Source organism: Dendrobium catenatum, unplaced genomic scaffold, assembly GCF_001605985.2.
Source record: "Dendrobium catenatum unplaced genomic scaffold, ASM160598v2 fragScaff_scaffold_1417, whole genome shotgun sequence".
NCBI classification, from domain to species: domain Eukaryota; kingdom Viridiplantae; phylum Streptophyta; class Magnoliopsida; order Asparagales; family Orchidaceae; genus Dendrobium; species Dendrobium catenatum.
The window spans coordinates 806,018-824,181 of record NW_021319879.1 but is presented as its reverse complement, the minus strand read 5'-3'; the positions used below and the strand labels follow the sequence as shown (position 1 = coordinate 824,181).

The window sequence follows — 18,164 nt, the reverse complement described above, 5'->3', positions numbered from 1 at the left end:
CGAAGTTACAGGAAATGATTTCCTGTAGGGATCGTCCGGGCCGATCATGGGATCGTCCCGGGCGTCAAGTTGCATGGCAAGTCCACGCAGAGCAATCGTCCAGGAATATCTAATTATGTCCTCGCAGAAATCATTCAGGCCGATCGGATCTTTTGTATACAAGATCGTCCATGAACCAGATCGTAGCGATGCGGCAGGCCGACTCAGCACCAATACTTAAGCTGAAAATTAGCTCTTTGAAAGAGACGAGAAAATCATAAAAGAATATCTACAAAATCAATTTGAGGAGACAGGAAAGTGCGAAGGAGAAAACTTGAAAAAGACTATGATTTTTTGGAGCGACGCCGCAACCTTTTCGATCCAGACGAGACAGTTCAAGAAAAGATGTTGTAACGAAGCACTAAGGCACATTCCACCTTTCTTAATTATTCAGAACGTGAAGTTTGAACGAGTTTCTGTCGGATTATCAGTTTATCGTTAGCAAGAATTTTTGTCGTATTTTCCGATGTCAGTTTACCGCGCTAACTTATTGGTAATGTTAATTGAAGTGCCGAGTGTGCACGTTTTGAAATTATTTTCTGGAGAATTTTGACACGGGTATTTTGATCGGCCCGGTGTTTTTTTCGATTGTACCAATTTCTGATAATTCATCTACAATAATTTATCATGGCAATAGAATAAAGTCTTATAATGTTTGTTAGTGAAAGTTCTGTTGTAATTTGGTGAATACTTGCTGATTTGGTGAATTTTGTGTAAATTTCGTATACTGCTGTTATGCCGCCGGATTTCGTACATTCGTAAAATTGTCCGGAATTTGTTCTGAAAATGACAGCTATGCTTGTGTGCTATAAATGAGAGTTATAAGGGGTTTCAGGATTCGTGGATCCTGTTGTGTCAGCGGAAATCTGAAATGAGCTCTGAAATCTGTTTCTGAATACAAGTTCCGGATCCGATGATAAGTTCTTTCTGGTGCTACAAAGCACATTGTTCTGGTGCCATACACACAAAAGGGAGCAATAAGGGGCCAGGAATCCGCAGAGATATCTGTCAAGTGTCTTGGGAAGGGAGGCTAAGGGGCCTGAATACGCTTGAGATTACTGTCAGTGTCAGGGAATCTGTTCTAGACTTGTTGGATAGATCCTGAATTGATAATGATTTTTGATTTCCGTACGATAGTAGAATTTGATTTGATCTGTATTATGATTTTGATCTAGCGATTCTGATCTGAGCTCTGATTTCCGTACTTTTCCTTATCTGTTCTGTGTGAATATGATCATTCAGTTCTGATTTGAGAATTTAATCATGTTATGTTCTGTCTGTTCTGTTCTGATTTGACTTCATTCTGTTCTGGCTCTGTCAGATTCCGTACTTCTATTTCTTGATAGCGGATTTACTGCTCTGTTGATGGTTGATGTAGGACTCTGAGGATTTGATTGGAGGTTTATTGTCTTGCTGATGCCTGTTGGTAGCTCATCTTGTTTTCTTGCGTGGTTTTTACAGGTTCTGGGAACGGGGAAAAAGAAGATCCAGGAGTAGAACGTTCAGAGTCTGATCCGTTATAGTATGTAGTTGTGCCTTATTGATTTTGACAGTCTATGACTTTTCTGTTCTGCTTTTTTGTCTCATCTGAAAAGCCATGAGTATTATTTGTTATCATTCTTTTTGAGGAAGAAAAAAGATAGGATGATTTGTTTCCGTCGTATGTGCTTTATAGTCTTAGCTTCTGTGTGTTTGTTTCTATATGCTATATGTTTACGAAAGAAGAGTTTCTGAAATCAGAATTCCGGAAGAGCTAGATTCCTGGAATCAGTGTCAGTCTAGTGAATCTAGATCCATCGACTCCGATGCGAGCGGAAGGGACCACATACCGTCGCGTATGGTCTGACAAGTCGGGTGACGAGGTTGAGAAGACCATAGTTGACAAACGACAACAGTCGGAGGGGATCATAGTCGGCGGGCGAGGAAAGTCGATTGACTGTATTGTCGGTGACGGTGGTTGAAGGACCATAGTTGGCGGAGATGAGGTCAGAAAGATCATAGATAGGCAGGGGTCGAAGTCTCAGTAACAATTGGTGGTTGGCGATAAGTCACGGCGAAGTTTGTGGCTGGCGCGAGTCTGCGACGAACGATAGCAATGTTGATGGTCAGGGTGTGATATGTAGGTAGGAGAGATCTTATAATGAGGTGTCTAGATTATTTATCGAGTATTTAAGGATTCTTAATGATGTCTAAATTCAAAGTATCTGTGGGCTCTTGGAATTGTTGTCAAGCTGCTCAATTCGACTATAAGCCTGTCACATTTGGAAATCATTTAGGTCCGCATTTATATTTGAACCTTTTAAACTGTGCTTTCGGGTCCTTGATTGGACTCATTTGGGCTTTCGATTTGGTTGAATTAGGTGTCGGTTGGTTCATCTTTTGAGACGTTCATTCGACTATAAGTTTGAGTGAAATAAAAGTTTAGATGGCTCGGATTTAATTTTAGATGTTTCCAATTAGAATTTGCCTTGAAATTCGTGCTGGATCAAATTTATTTGGATGATATATGAAATCTATATGAGCATTATTTCTCAAGCAAATTAACTAAACATATTTTAAGATTAGGTAAGTTTTCTTTGATTAGGGAAAAATAATGGCTTTTTTTTATGAAAACAGTATCATAAGCTAAGCTGCTAAGGGTTGGTTGGGATCATTTATATATAATATAATATATTATATATATATTATATAATATAATATATAATATATATATATATATATATATATTCCAAAGTCTGGAAATAAACCGTCCATCTCGATCAGAAACAATCACCTTAGGCACACCGTGTAATCTGACAATCTCTTTCACATATACCTGTGCCAATCGATCCACCGGATTGGTCTGCCTGATCGGAAGAAAATGAGCAGACTTCGTCAATCGATCCACAATCACCCAAATGGCATCGTGCCCTTGCCTTGATCGAGGAAAACCCATAGCAAAATCCATTGTTACCTCCTCCCACTTCCACTCAGGGATAGGCAACGACTGCATAAGTCCTCCTGGTCGCTGATGCTCTGCCTTCACCAACTGACAGGCCTCGCATCTAGCAACGAAATCTGCTACATCCTTTTTCATTCCCGGCCACCAAAACAAACTTTTCATATATCCGTACATCTTGCCACTTTCCGGATGAAAAGTATAGCCTGAATGATGAGATTCATACAGAATCTCTTTCCTCATATCTCCAAACACAGGAATCCACAACCTGTTCTTGCAGAAAATAGTACCAGAATCAGAAACTCGGAGTTCAGGCTTCTTACTATAGTCAATCTGAGCAATCAACGTCGAATAATCAGAATCTAACTTTTGGGCTTCATGAATCCTTACTTCCAAAGAAGACTGAATACTCAACTGAGTCAAAACTTCAGAATCCAGATCACTGGAGGAAATCACCTCAAACTGCAACCGTTCCATATCTCGAATCAGAAAATCATCAGAAGTGAGCTGAATACCTGATAATCCAGAAGATTTCCTGCTCAGAGCATCTGCTACCACATTAGCCTTACCAGGCTGATACTGAATCGTCAGATCATAGTCCTTGAACTGTCTCGTGTGACGAAAACGGCCCGACGTAACCCAAAAATCAACTTTTCCAAGTTTCTCCTCGACTTTCTCTCTCCTCAAAATGATTTTAGATATTTTATGATTTTCTCTTTCTTCAAAATGAGCTGATTTCAGCTTAATATTGGTCTGATCGGCCTGGCCGATCGCACGATCGTCCTGGACGATCTGAACAAAAATCCAATCGGCCTGGGACGATTTCTCAGGACAAAAATTAATTTCCTGGACAATTTGCTCTCTAACTTTTGCCATGAATTGATCGTCCCGGGACGATCGCAGATCGGCCCGGACGATCCCTACAGGAAATCATTCCTGTAACTTCTGTACATAATCTGGAACAAAATTTGAACTGATCGTCCCGGGACGATCCATGATCGGCCTGGACGATATGTGCAAAATTGCTGTTACACGACTACTCTGACATATGTCGCCCACCAACTATTATCCCCTCGACTACCATCGCTTGTCGATTATCGTCCAATCTGACCTCCATTGCCCACTGATTACAGTCTTTTTTACCTCAATTTCCCACCAATTGCGGTTCTTAAAACCACCTCCACCCAACTACGGTCCAATCCGACTTTTGTCGCCCGTTGACTACGACCTTTTTCGACTATTGTTGTATGTCTAATATAGTCTATTAAGACCTTCGTTGTCCGCTGGCTACGATCTTTCTGACTTCCGTTGCTTGCCAACTACAGTCCCTTCCAACCACCGTCATCTGATTATTATCCTTCCAACCACTGCCTCCCGATTATAATTTTTCTGACCTTTGTTGTCCGTCGTGACTGAGGTCCTTCAGACCATCGTCTTCCGATTATGATATTTCTTATATCTGCTCCCACTCACTATGGTCATTACCGACCACCATCTCCATATTACGATCTTTCTGAACTCCGTCGTCCGCCGACTACAGTCCTTTCGACTACCATCACCGACTACGATCTTTTTGACCTCCGTTGCCTGCATACTATGATCCTTCTGATCATTGTCATCGACTAAGATCTTTTTGACTTTCAATCGCTCGCCGATTGTGGTTCCTGGCCATCATCACTCTACTATGGTCTTTTCAACCTACATCATCCATAGAATACGATCTTTCTGACCTCCGTCGCCCACCTATTATGGTCCTTCCAACCACCATCATCTAACTACGGTCTTTTCGACTTTCATCGCTCCCCCCCCCCCCCCCCCCCCCCCCCCCCCCAACTTTCTAACCTTCAACACCTGGCAACTATAGTCTTTCTGACCTTTGTTGCTCGTAGACTACGATGTTTTCAACCTCTGTGGCCTAAATACCATCATTCCAACCACCATCATTAGACTGCGGTCTTTCTGATCTTCGTCGCCCGCCAACTATGGTCCTTTTAACCATCATCAGTTGACTATAGTCTTTCTGATCTTCTTCGCCCGACTATGATCCTTCTGACCATCGTCATCATATTATGGTCCTTCCGACCTACATTGCTCGTTGACTATGTTGCTACCAACCAAACAAACATGTTTGCACTGATTCTTCCAACTCCCAACATGTACTGCGCTATATATAAATGTATATTGGCTACATGAAGCCAAGGCCCTTCCCAAGAAAAGGTTCTCATTATTAATCAATTGCAAACACTAGTAGATTCATTTAAGCTAGGCAAGTCCCCATAATTTTCCTCATTTCAGGGGTTTCCATATAAAAACTCTAGTCTCTTATGAATGCTACACCCATACTGTTTATTTGTCAGTATGTTGGATTTTCGTACAAAACTAGGAAGTTAAATTTTATATTTCCCTACCGTCGTGAATATTAGAGGACGCAACAATATTAATTTAATATTATTTTTAAATTAAAAGAAAACAATATAGAGGACTGTTATATTAAAGAAAAAGATGATGAAATTAAATTTTGATTTTTCAATAAATTTATATTTTGCAAAATATGTCAAATTCACAACACCAAGCCAATTCCTTGGCCAATTTATTCTTCCACAAAGGCTAGTTTGAAACAACTTTTTTATTACTATCCAAAATGACTTTTTAAAACAAAATTTTTTTGAAAAAAAAAAATAATTATAAAATTATTTTAAAAAAGTCATAAGAAAGCCTTCTCAAATGAAGCCTAATTTTTTTTGGGGACATTTTAATCATTTAAGACAAACTCACACACAACGAGTACACAAAGACTCGAACTTAAGACGTTTTAGTACAAAGCCTAAGCTCATAACCAACATGTCAAGGATGGAGAGAAAGCACCTGCGCCACGTGGCCTTGATTGAGTGGAGATGCAGCTTTATCTTATTTATTTATTTCTAAAGAGAAAATAGATGTATATTATCTCTCAACAGAAGTAGTTGAACACCCATAAATTTATAGCTAGAACTATTACACCGCATAATATTAAAGATAGCAGCTGCATGTAAATAATTATGCTTTGATGGCCATCATAAATCCTAGCTAGGCTCATCATCATCTTTTTGATCTTTCATTATAACACTCCACACAAGCACAAATATAATAATAAAAGATACAAGGAAGCAAGGAAGAGAAGGAGGTTCTTAAGCTTAAGCTTTCATTTGGGACGGCTTTCTTATTGCTTTTTAAAGCGGTGTTTTTAAAATTTTGTACTAGAAAGCTACTTTAAGATGAGGTAAGATAGTTGTTTCAAAAGAAGCCGTAGCTCTGTTTGGTACAGCTTTAGGCCTCTGTTTTTTATGTTTTAAAAAAAAAATTATAGTAAAAAGTAGCGTTAGAAAGCAATCAGAAATCCGTCCTGAATAAAGTCTTAGGTTTCGTTTTTATTGCTTCTTAAAGCAGCTTTTAAGTATAAAAAATTTATTTAATGTACTAAAAAACTACTTTAAGAAAGAGTAAGAAAGCCGTCCCAAACGAAACCTTAAGCTTCGTTTGAGACTACTTTCTTACTACTTCATAAAGCAGCTTTCAAGTACAAAAATTTTAATTTTTGTATTAGAAAGATGATTTAAGAAATAATAAAAAAGTCGTCCAAACAAATCCTTAGGTTTCTTTTGTGACGGCTTTTTTATTGATCCTTGAAACAACTTTCTTATTCAAAAACTAAATTTTTTATACTAAAAAGTTGGTTTAAGAAGCAGTAAGAAAGCCATCCCAAACGAAGCCGTAGGCTTTGTTTGGGACGGCTTTCATGCTGCTTCTTAAAGCAGCTTTCTAGTTAAAAAATTAAAATTTTTCTACCAGAAAGCTACTTTAAGAAGCAGCAAGAAAGCCGTCACAAACGAAGTCTTAGTCTTCATTTGAAATAGCTTTTGACTACTGCATTTTCCTTGCTTTCAAGAAAATTATCCCAAATAAAACTATAATTCTCCTAAAATAGAGCTTATTTATTCAACCCCCAAAAAAAAACCTTTAAAATAAAATTTGCATGTTGTGCCTATATGAGTAAAAGGAATGAAAAAGGAAGGCTTAGATTCCCCCTTTTTTCTTTTTGCGTACAAATTTGCAAATTTTTTATTATTTGCAAATAAATATCACAATAGAAAAAAAATACTTCTGATAATTGCAGAATAAAAGAATCTTCAACGAAAATAAGCCCATAGTCCTAATATACCCATGTGCTCATTTGTCAAGTCTTCCACGCTATGTTAATAGGTCAAATTTCGCCAACAGTCCTAAATTGGACTCTTTCTCAATTAATTGTTCATTCAATTTGACCATCCAAAAATTCAAATTTACTTTCTAAACCTTTTTTTTTTTATTTCCTTCAATTAGTTCTCTAATTTTCTTTATTTACCAAAATGCTAAGGGGGGATTTTGTTACTAAAAAGTTATTTAAGAAAGTAACAAAAAAAAGCTTTATTTTTTAAATTGAAATTTAACTTTTTTTTTTTATTTTAAGGCTTTAGAAATTACTATAATATAACTTTTACCTTTATTAATAATACAATAATAAATGAAAAGATGATGATTTTAATATTATTATTATGTGTTGTAGCAATAAAACAATAGAAAAGTAATTTATGTGTGGCAATGTATGCTTTATAAACAAATATAATATTAGAATCCAAATTTTTATAAATAAAGGAGTGTTGCTTTGGTTTTGCTTAGTAGGAAATAGTCGAAGTTAGGTAGTGGTTTAACTGAGTCGAATCTAGCTTTGAGTCAACTCGAATATAACTCAATAAATGACTTGTGAGCTGAACTCGATCATCTAACAAGTAACCTTGAGCTAATCCTAAATTGACTTATTAGGTGTGAGCTGTGAGGGTGACTCAAGCTCTACTTGACTCATTTACATCCCTAAAATTAGGTGAAGATGAATGCTTCATTTGGGGTGGTTTTTTTATTGTTTCTTAAATCGAAGTTTTTTGTAATTTTTCTACTAAAACTCTGTTTAAAAAAAAAAACAATAAAAAACCGTCCCAAACGAAGATGAAATCGTGCTTAAACTATAAAAGAATTTTTTACTCATGATTGAAATCATAATTCAAAAATATATAATTAATTCATGTGGTGTTCTCTATCTCTTATGTACAAAAGAATCTATAATCAAATCAAGTAAGACTCTTAATACTCTTTTTAAGTAGTAATTAAATAAATTTCAATTTTTTAAAAAACTGAATTTTAAATGAACTAAGATTTAACACAATCCAATGTGTTTATTTAAATTCACAAATAACTAAATTCTTCCTTATTAAAGGCTTAATATTATGCTCAATGATAAAATTTATATAATTGAATGATGTTAAATTGTTATGTATATCAAACAACACATTAAATTTTTTTATTAATCATAACCTCTTATTATTATAGAGTTATTTGTCTATAAAATTTATACCATTAAGTGAATGTTTTATGCTAAAATCATTTTTTCCCCTTAAAAATAGAACCCACAATGGCATGCTTAGTTATTTAGGCTTCGTTTGGGGCGACTTTCTTGCTGCTTCTTAAAGCATCTTTCTAGTAGAAACTTTTTAGTTGTTTAAGAAGCAAAAAGAAAGCCCATCCAAATGAAGCCTTAGGCTTTCATTGGGACAACTTTTTTTATGTTTTCTAACTCTACTTTTTACATTGAATCATCCAACTTTAACTCTAAAATTATAACATTATTCATGCTTCATTATTTTGTGTGATGAATACAAAATACTTTTAATCTATCACAACAAAGTATTATTGTATCTTTTATATCTAAAAAAATTAATAAATATACATACAAATATTTTATGAGGTCTTTGATGCTCGTTCTTAAAAATGGGGACGGTTCATCGGTTGAACCGGCGGTTCAAATCGATTCCCATTAGCTTTATGTTGGGCCGGTTTTTCATGAGGATCGAACCGATCACATGTCTGATTCACGATTGAACCGGTCGAATCGGCCGGTTCGATTTTCTAAACCATGCCCATATATATGATCCTTGGTCTTCTCTCTTCATATTTTATATAAATTTTTACCAGCAAGTCTCTAATATCTTATATATTAAATTATTCAATTTTTATTATTTTTTTTAAACAATGGCAGGGCCGACATGTTAATAAGTATAAAAATTACAAGACCTTAAAAGATCATAAGCTCACTAAAAGAACATCATTTGAATAAAAACCTACGAGCTTTGGATCCAACTAAATATATAAGATAAAAAGCAAGGCAAAACAAAAGATAACAACAAGGAAGTATCAGCAAACTCCAACGCACCAAAAGCAACAGCTCCCCAGCAAACGTCCACGAAGAGTATCCAAGCAACCCGGATCGAAGTCCAGAAATGGCAGAAACAACCACAATCAAAGACCAAAAGACCACCAAGGTTGCAACCAATCCTGGCCATCCATGGGGCAAGCAGAAGAACTATCTCCTAGATTTGCAATAACGCTATTTTCCACAACGAGAGAAAGGGGGACCCAAAGCCCTAGAGATATCCAAACCATACGAGCCTTGTAAGGCCCCAACTTCATCCTCCAAATCATCATCCAGGTCGCACGAAGAATCCATCAAGTCACCCAACCAATCAATTTGTCTCAAACAGGACTCCCCTGCTCTCGACAAAATCCTTGACTTAAAAATATTTGGCGAAATAAGCCCCACGGGAACATCAACCAAATCATCACAATCACTCCCCCCAACGGAGGGAATCCTGACCAAAGATTCCAAATCATCAACAAAAACATTGCCAGTAACTATCGCATATCCCATGAGGGGAAGAACAACAACCACCACAATAGGGACATCCATAACCCTATCTAAACCAATGCACTCATCCATCTGAATCACACCATCATCCGCCTCGACCTCCTCAACAATAGGAGCAAGCAAGTCATACAAATCCTAAATAAACTCACCAGGAGCATTCAACACAATGCATTCACTCGGCTGAAGGATAGCAATAGGCATACTAAAACATCATCACTGTGTGGAACACCAACACCTAACTCTACAACATTCGCAATAACAAGACCAACCTCAATAAGTAAAGGAGACACGACAGTCATAGTATCAATGTCAAGATTAATATCATTAACAAGTACCCCTTATTAAGCACCACCTAAACCAAACCATTAATAGGATTATTAGCCACCTCCATGACGGCCGCCTCAGGAACAGAGGGATGCACATCAATCTTAGGAAATAAAATAGGGCAAACCTCTTTAGAATGATCCAACGTTTTACAATGAGAGCAATATAATGGGAAAACCACCATTTCAATATTTTGGATGTATCCCATAAATTCAGAGCCAAGCCACACCTGAGAAGTATAACGTTTTGTGACATCTAGTTCCACAAGAATTCAAGCAATAGACGGCCGAGTGTCGTTCGAAGTGGCATTGTCAACACGCTAAGGCCTACCAAACAAAGAGCCCAAACCATGAAAAGTGTGAGGTAAAAAAAAGTGAGGACACAAACTGGGAAAAGAGACCCACACGGGCACAATAGGCGACTCAACATTAACGTCAAAGATGGGAGACCACTTCAACAACTTCATGAAACGGGTTAGCAATGAAATACGATCAGTGAGAGAAAATCCTACAATAATATAGGTCATTAGCTAGCTTGATCAACACATTTTTAGGATTCAAAACAGTAATCGAAAACGCACCACCCATCTTGAGATTAAAGAAGAATTTCTGAATCAAATCCAGAGGCAGGCGACGACCCAAAAATTTTCCTACCAACGCAAACTCAAAAGGCGCTGCAAGAGACAATAATTCCTCATCCGAAATGATTAAAGAAGGCAAATCACGAAGAGAAGAAACTTTGAGCAGTGAAAAACCAGGTGAATCACCAGATAAAGCATCACGAAACGATTTCGACTTTGCCTTGCCATCCAAAAACCCAGGATCCCCAAGCCGATTTACAGCCATACGGAAAAAAATCACATGAAATCAAAGGTTAAGGGAAGAAAAAATATTGAACACCAGATACCACACACAGAGCCAAGCAACCCTAGACATAGAGGCCTAGCTGACATCGAGAGGTTGGGTACGATCAAAGTCAAACAAGGTGCTGGTTAGAGGAGGACGTTGGGCCAGGGCTTGAAGGAAGACGGTTGAGTTTCTGCTTGAGATGAGAGTAAACCCCCTCTTTTTTGTAATGTGGTCGGCGGTAGCTAGGGGTGGGAGTTGTCGGACCAGACAGATACGAAATGGCGGTGAAATGAGTCGGATGGGAGGCGATGGCCGAGCTCGAGCTGGGGGACGGTTCGGCCTAGAGGTGAATGATGTCGAGAGGAAGTGTCGTACAATTGTAGTCGGCCGTCGGTGGAACTGGGTACGATCCGGCCAATTGAGAGGGGAGCTGGGTCGTAACCACGTCGAAGCTAGGGCTCAGCGTTGTGGCCATAAAACCCTATTCACTCGTAATGAAATAATTTTTATTAATTTTAATTTTTTTATCTTCTAAATTAGGGCTGTCAAAATCGGATCACGGGTTAAGTTTTGATCTAACTCGGAACTGACCCAGCATTGTTCGACCCGAATCCTATCCATTTTTGCAAACTGGTCAGTTTTCGGATCCAAACCCGACCCGCTTTGGGTCTCGATCAACCCAACCCGACACACTTCGAATATGTTTTAATAATTTTTTTAATTTAATTTGACTTATTTAAACTTAAATCGAATTAAGATAAGATTTACTTTAATCAATTTAAAATTAACCAAGCTTAATTCAATTTTGACAATATGGTTAATTATTTTTTAGAAATAGCATTTACTTATTTCATAATAAAATTTTAAAATCCTCCTAAATCAATTAAAAACGAGTCAAACCGATTTGATTTCGTATTTCTGGGTCAACTCGAACCCGTCCCGATTTTACAAACGGTCAAAATCTCTAACCCGAACCAAACCCAATTCTGATTCTAGTTAACCGAACCCAAAATTTTCTGATCGGGTTCGAGTCAAATTTTCAGATTGTGTCAAATATTAACACCTGTATTATAAATATTTTATTTCATTTTTTAATTATTTGCATTTACTGAATATTTATATCCAAAACCCAAAAAAAAAAATCAATATAAAATAATATTTTAAGATAATTTTTCTAATAATACATCACATACTGTTCCATAAGTAAAGGCATATTTTTCTCGTGATTAGCTGTCATGCACCCTTTTCACACCAGCACCCCCTTCCTTCAATGAACATAGAAATTAATTATATACCAACACCCCAATCAGCCAATCTCGCCAAGCATAATGGAACTGGGCCCCACTCCAGCCCTCCCACGTGCACTGTCCCCCATCCATTTTTTTTAAAAAGCTTTAATTAATTAAATAATTAAACTTCTAATTACACTTAAGAGCGGTTTAACTGTTATTCCTATCTAATCTAATTTTTAGGTGTTAAAATTTAATGATAATAAAAATAAAATTATGTTATCAATAAAATAACTAAATTAAATTATTAAAAATATAAATCACAATTAATAATAATTTATATAATGTATTACCAAATCTTAAATCTAAAAAATTGTTGCAAAATATTTTATTTGAAATTTATAAAAAATACATAATATTGGTGGATTTGTAAAAGAGTACAAAAGTTAAAATAAAATTGTTCTACTATGTTTAATTTTTTTATTAATATTTAAAATTGTTATAATATTAAATGTCTCCAAAGCATTTAAAAAATATACTTTAATTAAACTCCTAATTACAATTAAGCCTAAAAATTGTGCAAAATGTTTTATTTTGAAATTTTAGAAATAGAAAAATAAATAGTATGGGTAGATTTGTAAAAGAGCACAAAATGAAAATAAATTTGATTGTGTCACTGTCATATTGGGGCAGAGAACCAAGCAAACCAAACTTTCTCATGTGGGAGTTGTGGACGCCATTCAATGAAGAAATATTTTCTCCTATTTCTCTCTACTTCTGCGACCTAAAATCGAAAAAAAAAGGGAACTTTTCAAAAAAGCACCGGTGAAATGGAATATTACATTACGGCCAAACCAGCGATTAAGCTCCGGCGCCCGCGGCCATGCCCGCCGGCGGCGGAGGAGGCAGCCGCCCCGTATTTTTGCCGACGCATCTCAACAATCCGTCGATGGGAGTTCGAGTGAACCGAGGCCGTGAAGGTCGGGCTGTTCGCCGGCCGGTACTCCGGAACGAGCCGACCGGATTTGAACCGTACACCGCACGCGTTGCAGAGAGTCTTTGGCCCCTCGGGCCCGGCTCTCCACTGCGGCGTCTCCTCTGACTCGCAGTGCCGACACTTCCTCTTCCCAGCCGAGGCCGCCGGATGGGCTGCCGGCGGCGGAGGGATGAAACAAGGTAGCGTCTTGCGCCGCCGGCGCTGCCCCTTGGTTCGTAACTTTGCCGGAGCTCGAAAGGGAAGCGCAGAAGCTAGGACGGAAACAGGGCTCCGGCGATCGCCGGAGGCGGCGGAGCTGCTGCTAAATGATTGGGCCGAGAGGTCGAAAGAGGTTTCTAGCGCCGGGAAAACGTCTTTATTCGCAAGCCACTCAAGCTCCTCTTCTTCCTCCTCGTTTTTTCCTTCCTGCGCCGCTAAACCCTAGAACGGCATGGAAACCCAAGAGAGGTCACACCTTTGTAAAATTTTAAGTGAAATATGAGATTTCTTTAGGGATTAGAGGCCTACGTGCAGTCCATCGACGTCGGCGTCCAGGATTTCTTGGAAGAAATGCGCCGCTCGGCGGCGGCTAGGGTTAGGGTTTGTAGACCCCTTCTCGTCGGAGAAATCCAGTAGAAAGAGCTCGTCAGCAAAGTCCGCCGCCGCCGTTGGTTTGAACATTTCGGTCTCCGTAGCTTTGATTGAGGACAGAAGGAGAGAGAGAGAGAGAGAGGGGGGGAAAGGGAGGAGGAGAGGATAAAGCCGAAGGGCTTTTTCTTTGCTCCTCTTCTTCATCTCAGCTTTTTTTTTTTTAATAATTTATTAAAAAAATAAAATAACAATAACAATAACAAACTTATAAAAAATGAAAACTACTAAAAAATCGTTAATTTCCCAAAAAAAAATTCGTTCATAATTAATTTATTTAACGTAATTAAAAAAATAATTACTTTTTAGTATTTATCATATATTGTTTTTTAATAATAAATTTGTACATTATAACATATTAATTTCCTTATATTTATATCAATAAATTTTAACCTCAGCTTTCATTCATTTTGTTTTTCTGATAAGGCAATGGATTTATTTAAATTTACAGAAATTTTTATTTTATGATTTTTTTAAATTTTTGAAAATTGAAATTATAACGGTCAAATTTAAAGGGCAAAAGCCTATCACATAGGAAGTTTTTTTTTTTTTAAGGTAAATCATTAATTTGAAAGTGGCACGGTTCTCTGTCAGACTCCATTCATAATAAATCTCGTTGGGAAGCATGAATGGGAGATGGCTTTTTTTTATTTATATGATACATTTATAAATAAAATAATATACAAATAAAAAATCATTATATATTTAAATATCAAATTATTCTTCGAATCAACACTAAATTAGGAACAATTATTAGGTCAGGTATCCTGACGTAGCTCTACGTTCGGACGCCAATAACATGTCTCCACGTACTCTTACTATTTACCGCGTGGCCCGATGACTTGACCCGGACTGGAACCCGTGATTGCTATGTTCGCGTATTGCAAGGTATTGCTCAGTATTGATAGGTATTGCTCAATATTGCTATGTATTGCTTGACAATAATGAAAAATATCGCTCTGTGAAGAGCAATACCGAGCAGTACATAGCAAAACTCGGTATTGGTCTTGGCCTAGCAATATCGAGTAATATCTAGCAATACGCGAAAATAGCAATTCCGGGGTCATTCTGGGTCGGGTTGTCGTGCCGTGTGGTAAAGAGTAATAAACACGTTGCATTATTTTAGTGACGCCCAAATATAGAACTACGTTGACCTGACAATGACTTGACCTAATAAAAGTTCCTAAATCAGACAGGCTATAAATATCCCTAAGTTGAACTACAACTAGCTTCACATAGCCTCCTACGATATATCGGCTTTCTTCTCCCATACTGCGCAGCAATGTCTGAGAAGAAACAACAGCACATCGTAATGCTGCCTTTCATGGCGAAAGGCCACTTGATCCCCTTCCTCAACCTCGCTCGCTTCATCGAAAAGCTGAAACCCTACTGCTCCATCTCCATCGCCACCACCCCTCTCAACATCCAGTCCCTCCGCTCCTCTGTCCCTTCCACCTCCTCCATCCACTTCGCTCCACTCCCCTTCTCCCCCACCGATCACGGCCTCCCTCCCGATACCGAGAACAGCTCCTCCATCTCCCATATCGACTCCCTCCCTCTCCTCATGTTCGCGTCCGAAACCCTAGCACCGGATTTCGATAAACTCCTCTCCGATCTCACTACCCTCCATCGCAGCCCCCCTCTCCTCATCATCGCCGACGCCTTCGCAGGCTGGTCCCTCCCCATTGCCCGCAACCGCGGAATCCCTTACTTCGCATTTACCACTAGCGGAGGATTTGGCACCGCCGCCTTTACGTCCCTCTGGCTACACCTACCCCACAGACTCACAGACTCCGATACCTTCCATGTCCCCGGCTTTCCCGACCATTTTCGTCTTGATCGATCCCAGATGTCGCACTACATGAGCGCCGCCGATGGATCTGATGACTGGTCTGTCTTCCTCCGACGCCAGATTAATTTATATTTGAAATCGGACGCTCTGCTCTGCAACACGGTGGAGGAAATCGAACCCACTGGGGTCCATTTACTCCGACGGATCACCGGACTCCATGTATTAACCGTTGGGATCGGCAGGGAAGTTGGGATGGAGGTCGATCCTTGCATCGAATGGCTTGAATCTCATCGTCCGGCTTCGGTGCTCTACATCTCGTTCGGATCGCAGAACACTATCGGAGCGTCGCAGATGATGGCGCTAGCGGAAGGGCTGGAGGCGAGCGGTCTGGCGTTCATCTGGGTTGTCCGGCCGCCGCTCGGATTCGACATGAATGGAGAGTTTGAAGCAGACAGGTGGCTACCAGACGGTTTTGAGGCTAGAATGGCGGAGAAACGGCGGGGATTGGTGGTGCGCAGATGGGCACCGCAGATTGGAATATTGTCGCATAAGGCGACGGGGGGATTTATGAGCCATTGCGGGTGGAATTCGGTGATGGAGAGTTTGAGCAGAGGGGTGCCGGTGATCGGATGGCCGGTGTCTTCAGAGCAGTTTTATAACTCGATGATGATGGTGGCGGAGATGCGGGTGGGAATGGAGATGGCGAGGGGGGCGATGGGGGAGGTGAATGCGAAGAAGGTGGAGAGAGTGGTGAGGATGGTGATGGAGGGGGAGAAGGGGAATGCCATGAGGAATAGGGCGGCGAGGTGTGGGGAGATGATTAGGTCTGCGATGGAGGAAGAAGGGAAGAAGAAGGGGTCTTCGGTTAGGGCGATTGATGAGGTTTTTGAGTTGGCCATGCGAAAAAGCTTAGAGATGAATTAGGGTTTTTAGGAGATACAGAATAATGGAGATAATTAGTTTTATTGATAGTGGCATGATGAAAAATAATTATCATGAGTTACTAAACTTCTTTTATGATGAAGCTTCAATTAATCCAAAACTAATGATGATTTTCTTATTGTTTGCTCGTAATTTTATTTAATCTCGTTCATAAAATTAATATTTATGTCATGAGGAGAAAAAATTATTCTGTGCGGACATCGAGAGTCATTCGAAGGCGAATCAGAGCGCACCACGTCACCTTTGATACGTACTCGCTATGTACTGGGTAAAGTTATGTTCTGATTCGTCTCTGAACAGTCCAGTGTCCGCAGCGAATAACTTTTTTGGTTGGCCGTGCGAAAAATTTACATATGAATTAGGATTTTTAGAAGATGTAGAATAATGGAGATAATTAGCTTAATTTTATTGCCTTTAGTTTAATTTTAAGATGATGAGTTATAAATCATATTTCATTAGAAATGTCGTTCAATGGATTTCACTTTATCTCTAAGGGGTTGTTTGTGTGCAATTATGTAAACTTCCTATAAATTTTAAATATAATGTAAAGTAAATATAGTAAATTTGTAATTTATGATATTATATTTTTAGTTGGAACTAATAAGAATAATATAAAAAAATCAATCTAGGGCATGAGAGGAACAATTTCATGATGGTGCTCGCAGTGAGATTTGAGGAAAAATTATTACGTCCGGACGAAATACCGAGAGCAATAATTGACATGGGCGAGAGTAGGAAATTGCAGCATTGCAGGCAGTGGTGGTGGTCGATCGGGTTTCATTTGTGGTCGCAAGTCATTGTCCCATGAAAGTTTCATCGAGACCGGTATCAATAGAGTTGTATCACATAATATATATATATCACAATTACTATTATGATGGTCATAAGATTGTTCGTGTCATGTCCGGCACGAAAGGTTAAGTATTTGTGATGATAGTTTAATATTTTGCAAGCTTGCGAGGGTCACGCAAATGCCATGTGTATTATAATAGCCCTAATTAAGTAAATTTAAACTACATTAAAATTGAACTAAGAGTATTTCAAACTCTTTTTTTCTTTTTTTTTTTTTTGCATTCTTCTCTTCCAATGAAACACTTATTTTATTTTTTATTAAGAAATTTTCAATGATTTATTCCAGACATACTTAAACACACAAATTTAATCAGTAAAAATGATACAAATATTAATTTTATAAATAAATAACCTGTAAATATTATTTATATAATCCCCCCTTAAAGTCCTTTCAAATAGACAATATATAATTACACTTCATATCAACCCTAGATTTCAATCATTAAATATGAGACTCTTAATGGTGATTGTTTTTTTTATGACGAGGAACCGCCCGCTGCCACATTCGACTTCGTCAAGCGCGCTTGGCGGTCTATAAATCAAGGCCGACCTAATGGGCCACCCAGGCCACAAACCCATCGCCGGTGCTTTGGGGCCCCCACTTTAAAAAGAAGAACCATTCAATTGCAAAAGGGGCCCACAAGAACAATATCATAATCATAAATTTCAAGACCATTCTATCACAATATTTGATGAAATAAATTTTAAATGCAATAATAAAATATCATATAAAAATGGTACAAAATCATAGAACTTTGATATGAGCTTTATATGATAAAGATGATATGGGAAACAACATCAATA

The 18,164-nt window shown here is 38.4% G+C and overlaps 3 protein-coding genes across 5 annotated transcripts; 1 reads left to right on the top strand and 2 right to left on the bottom strand.

The window, feature by feature from the left end:
* Positions 1 to 9,072: 9,072 nt before the first annotated feature.
* On the bottom strand, positions 9,073 to 11,422 carry LOC114580947. 3 transcript variants are annotated; one of them, XM_028699966.1, is made up of 3 exons: positions 10,654 to 11,422; positions 10,478 to 10,580; positions 9,073 to 10,399 (listed from the first exon to the last, which is right to left on the bottom strand). In XM_028699966.1, the coding sequence occupies exons 1-3, from the start codon at positions 10,916 to 10,918 to the stop codon at positions 10,393 to 10,395; spliced, it is 375 nt and encodes a 124-aa protein (XP_028555799.1). In that variant the 5' UTR covers positions 10,919 to 11,422; the 3' UTR covers positions 9,073 to 10,392. The 3 variants fall into 3 exon arrangements, with proteins under 3 accessions (XP_028555799.1, XP_028555801.1, XP_028555798.1); XM_028699968.1 differs by having other exon boundaries at positions 9,073 to 10,580; positions 10,654 to 10,746; positions 10,840 to 11,422; XM_028699965.1 differs by having other exon boundaries at positions 9,073 to 10,580.
* A 1,371-nt stretch (positions 11,423 to 12,793) lies between these two features.
* On the bottom strand, positions 12,794 to 13,912 carry LOC110111604 (GATA transcription factor 1-like). Its single transcript, XM_020843545.2, has 2 exons — positions 13,655 to 13,912; positions 12,794 to 13,567 (listed from the first exon to the last, which is right to left on the bottom strand). Exons 1-2 carry the CDS (start codon positions 13,805 to 13,807, stop codon positions 12,989 to 12,991), a joined length of 732 nt encoding a protein of 243 aa, XP_020699204.1. The 5' UTR covers positions 13,808 to 13,912; the 3' UTR covers positions 12,794 to 12,988.
* Positions 13,913 to 14,837: 925 nt separating this feature from the next.
* Positions 14,838 to 16,597, top strand: LOC110111591 (crocetin glucosyltransferase 3). The gene has a single exon (XM_020843522.2). The coding sequence runs from the start codon at positions 15,057 to 15,059 to the stop codon at positions 16,488 to 16,490; it is 1,434 nt and encodes a 477-aa protein (XP_020699181.1). The 5' UTR covers positions 14,838 to 15,056; the 3' UTR covers positions 16,491 to 16,597.
* The last annotated feature ends 1,567 nt before the right edge of the window (positions 16,598 to 18,164 follow it).

Coding starts and splice junctions, on each gene's coding strand:
- LOC110111604 (XM_020843545.2), bottom strand. CDS start 13,807: ATGTTCAAACCAACGGCGGCGGCGGACTTTGCTGACGAGCTCTTTCTA. Junction 13,568..13,654: donor CCGACGTCGATGGACTGCAC/GTAGGCCTCTAA, acceptor ATGCCGTTCTAG/GGTTTAGCGGCGCAGGAAGG.
- LOC114580947 (XM_028699965.1), bottom strand. CDS start 10,918: ATGGCTGTAAATCGGCTTGGGGATCCTGGGTTTTTGGATGGCAAGGCA. Junction 10,581..10,653: donor CTTTAATCTCAAGATGGGTG/GTGCGTTTTCGA, acceptor ATATTATTGTAG/GATTTTCTCTCACTGATCGT.
- LOC110111591 (XM_020843522.2), top strand. CDS start 15,057: ATGTCTGAGAAGAAACAACAGCACATCGTAATGCTGCCTTTCATGGCG.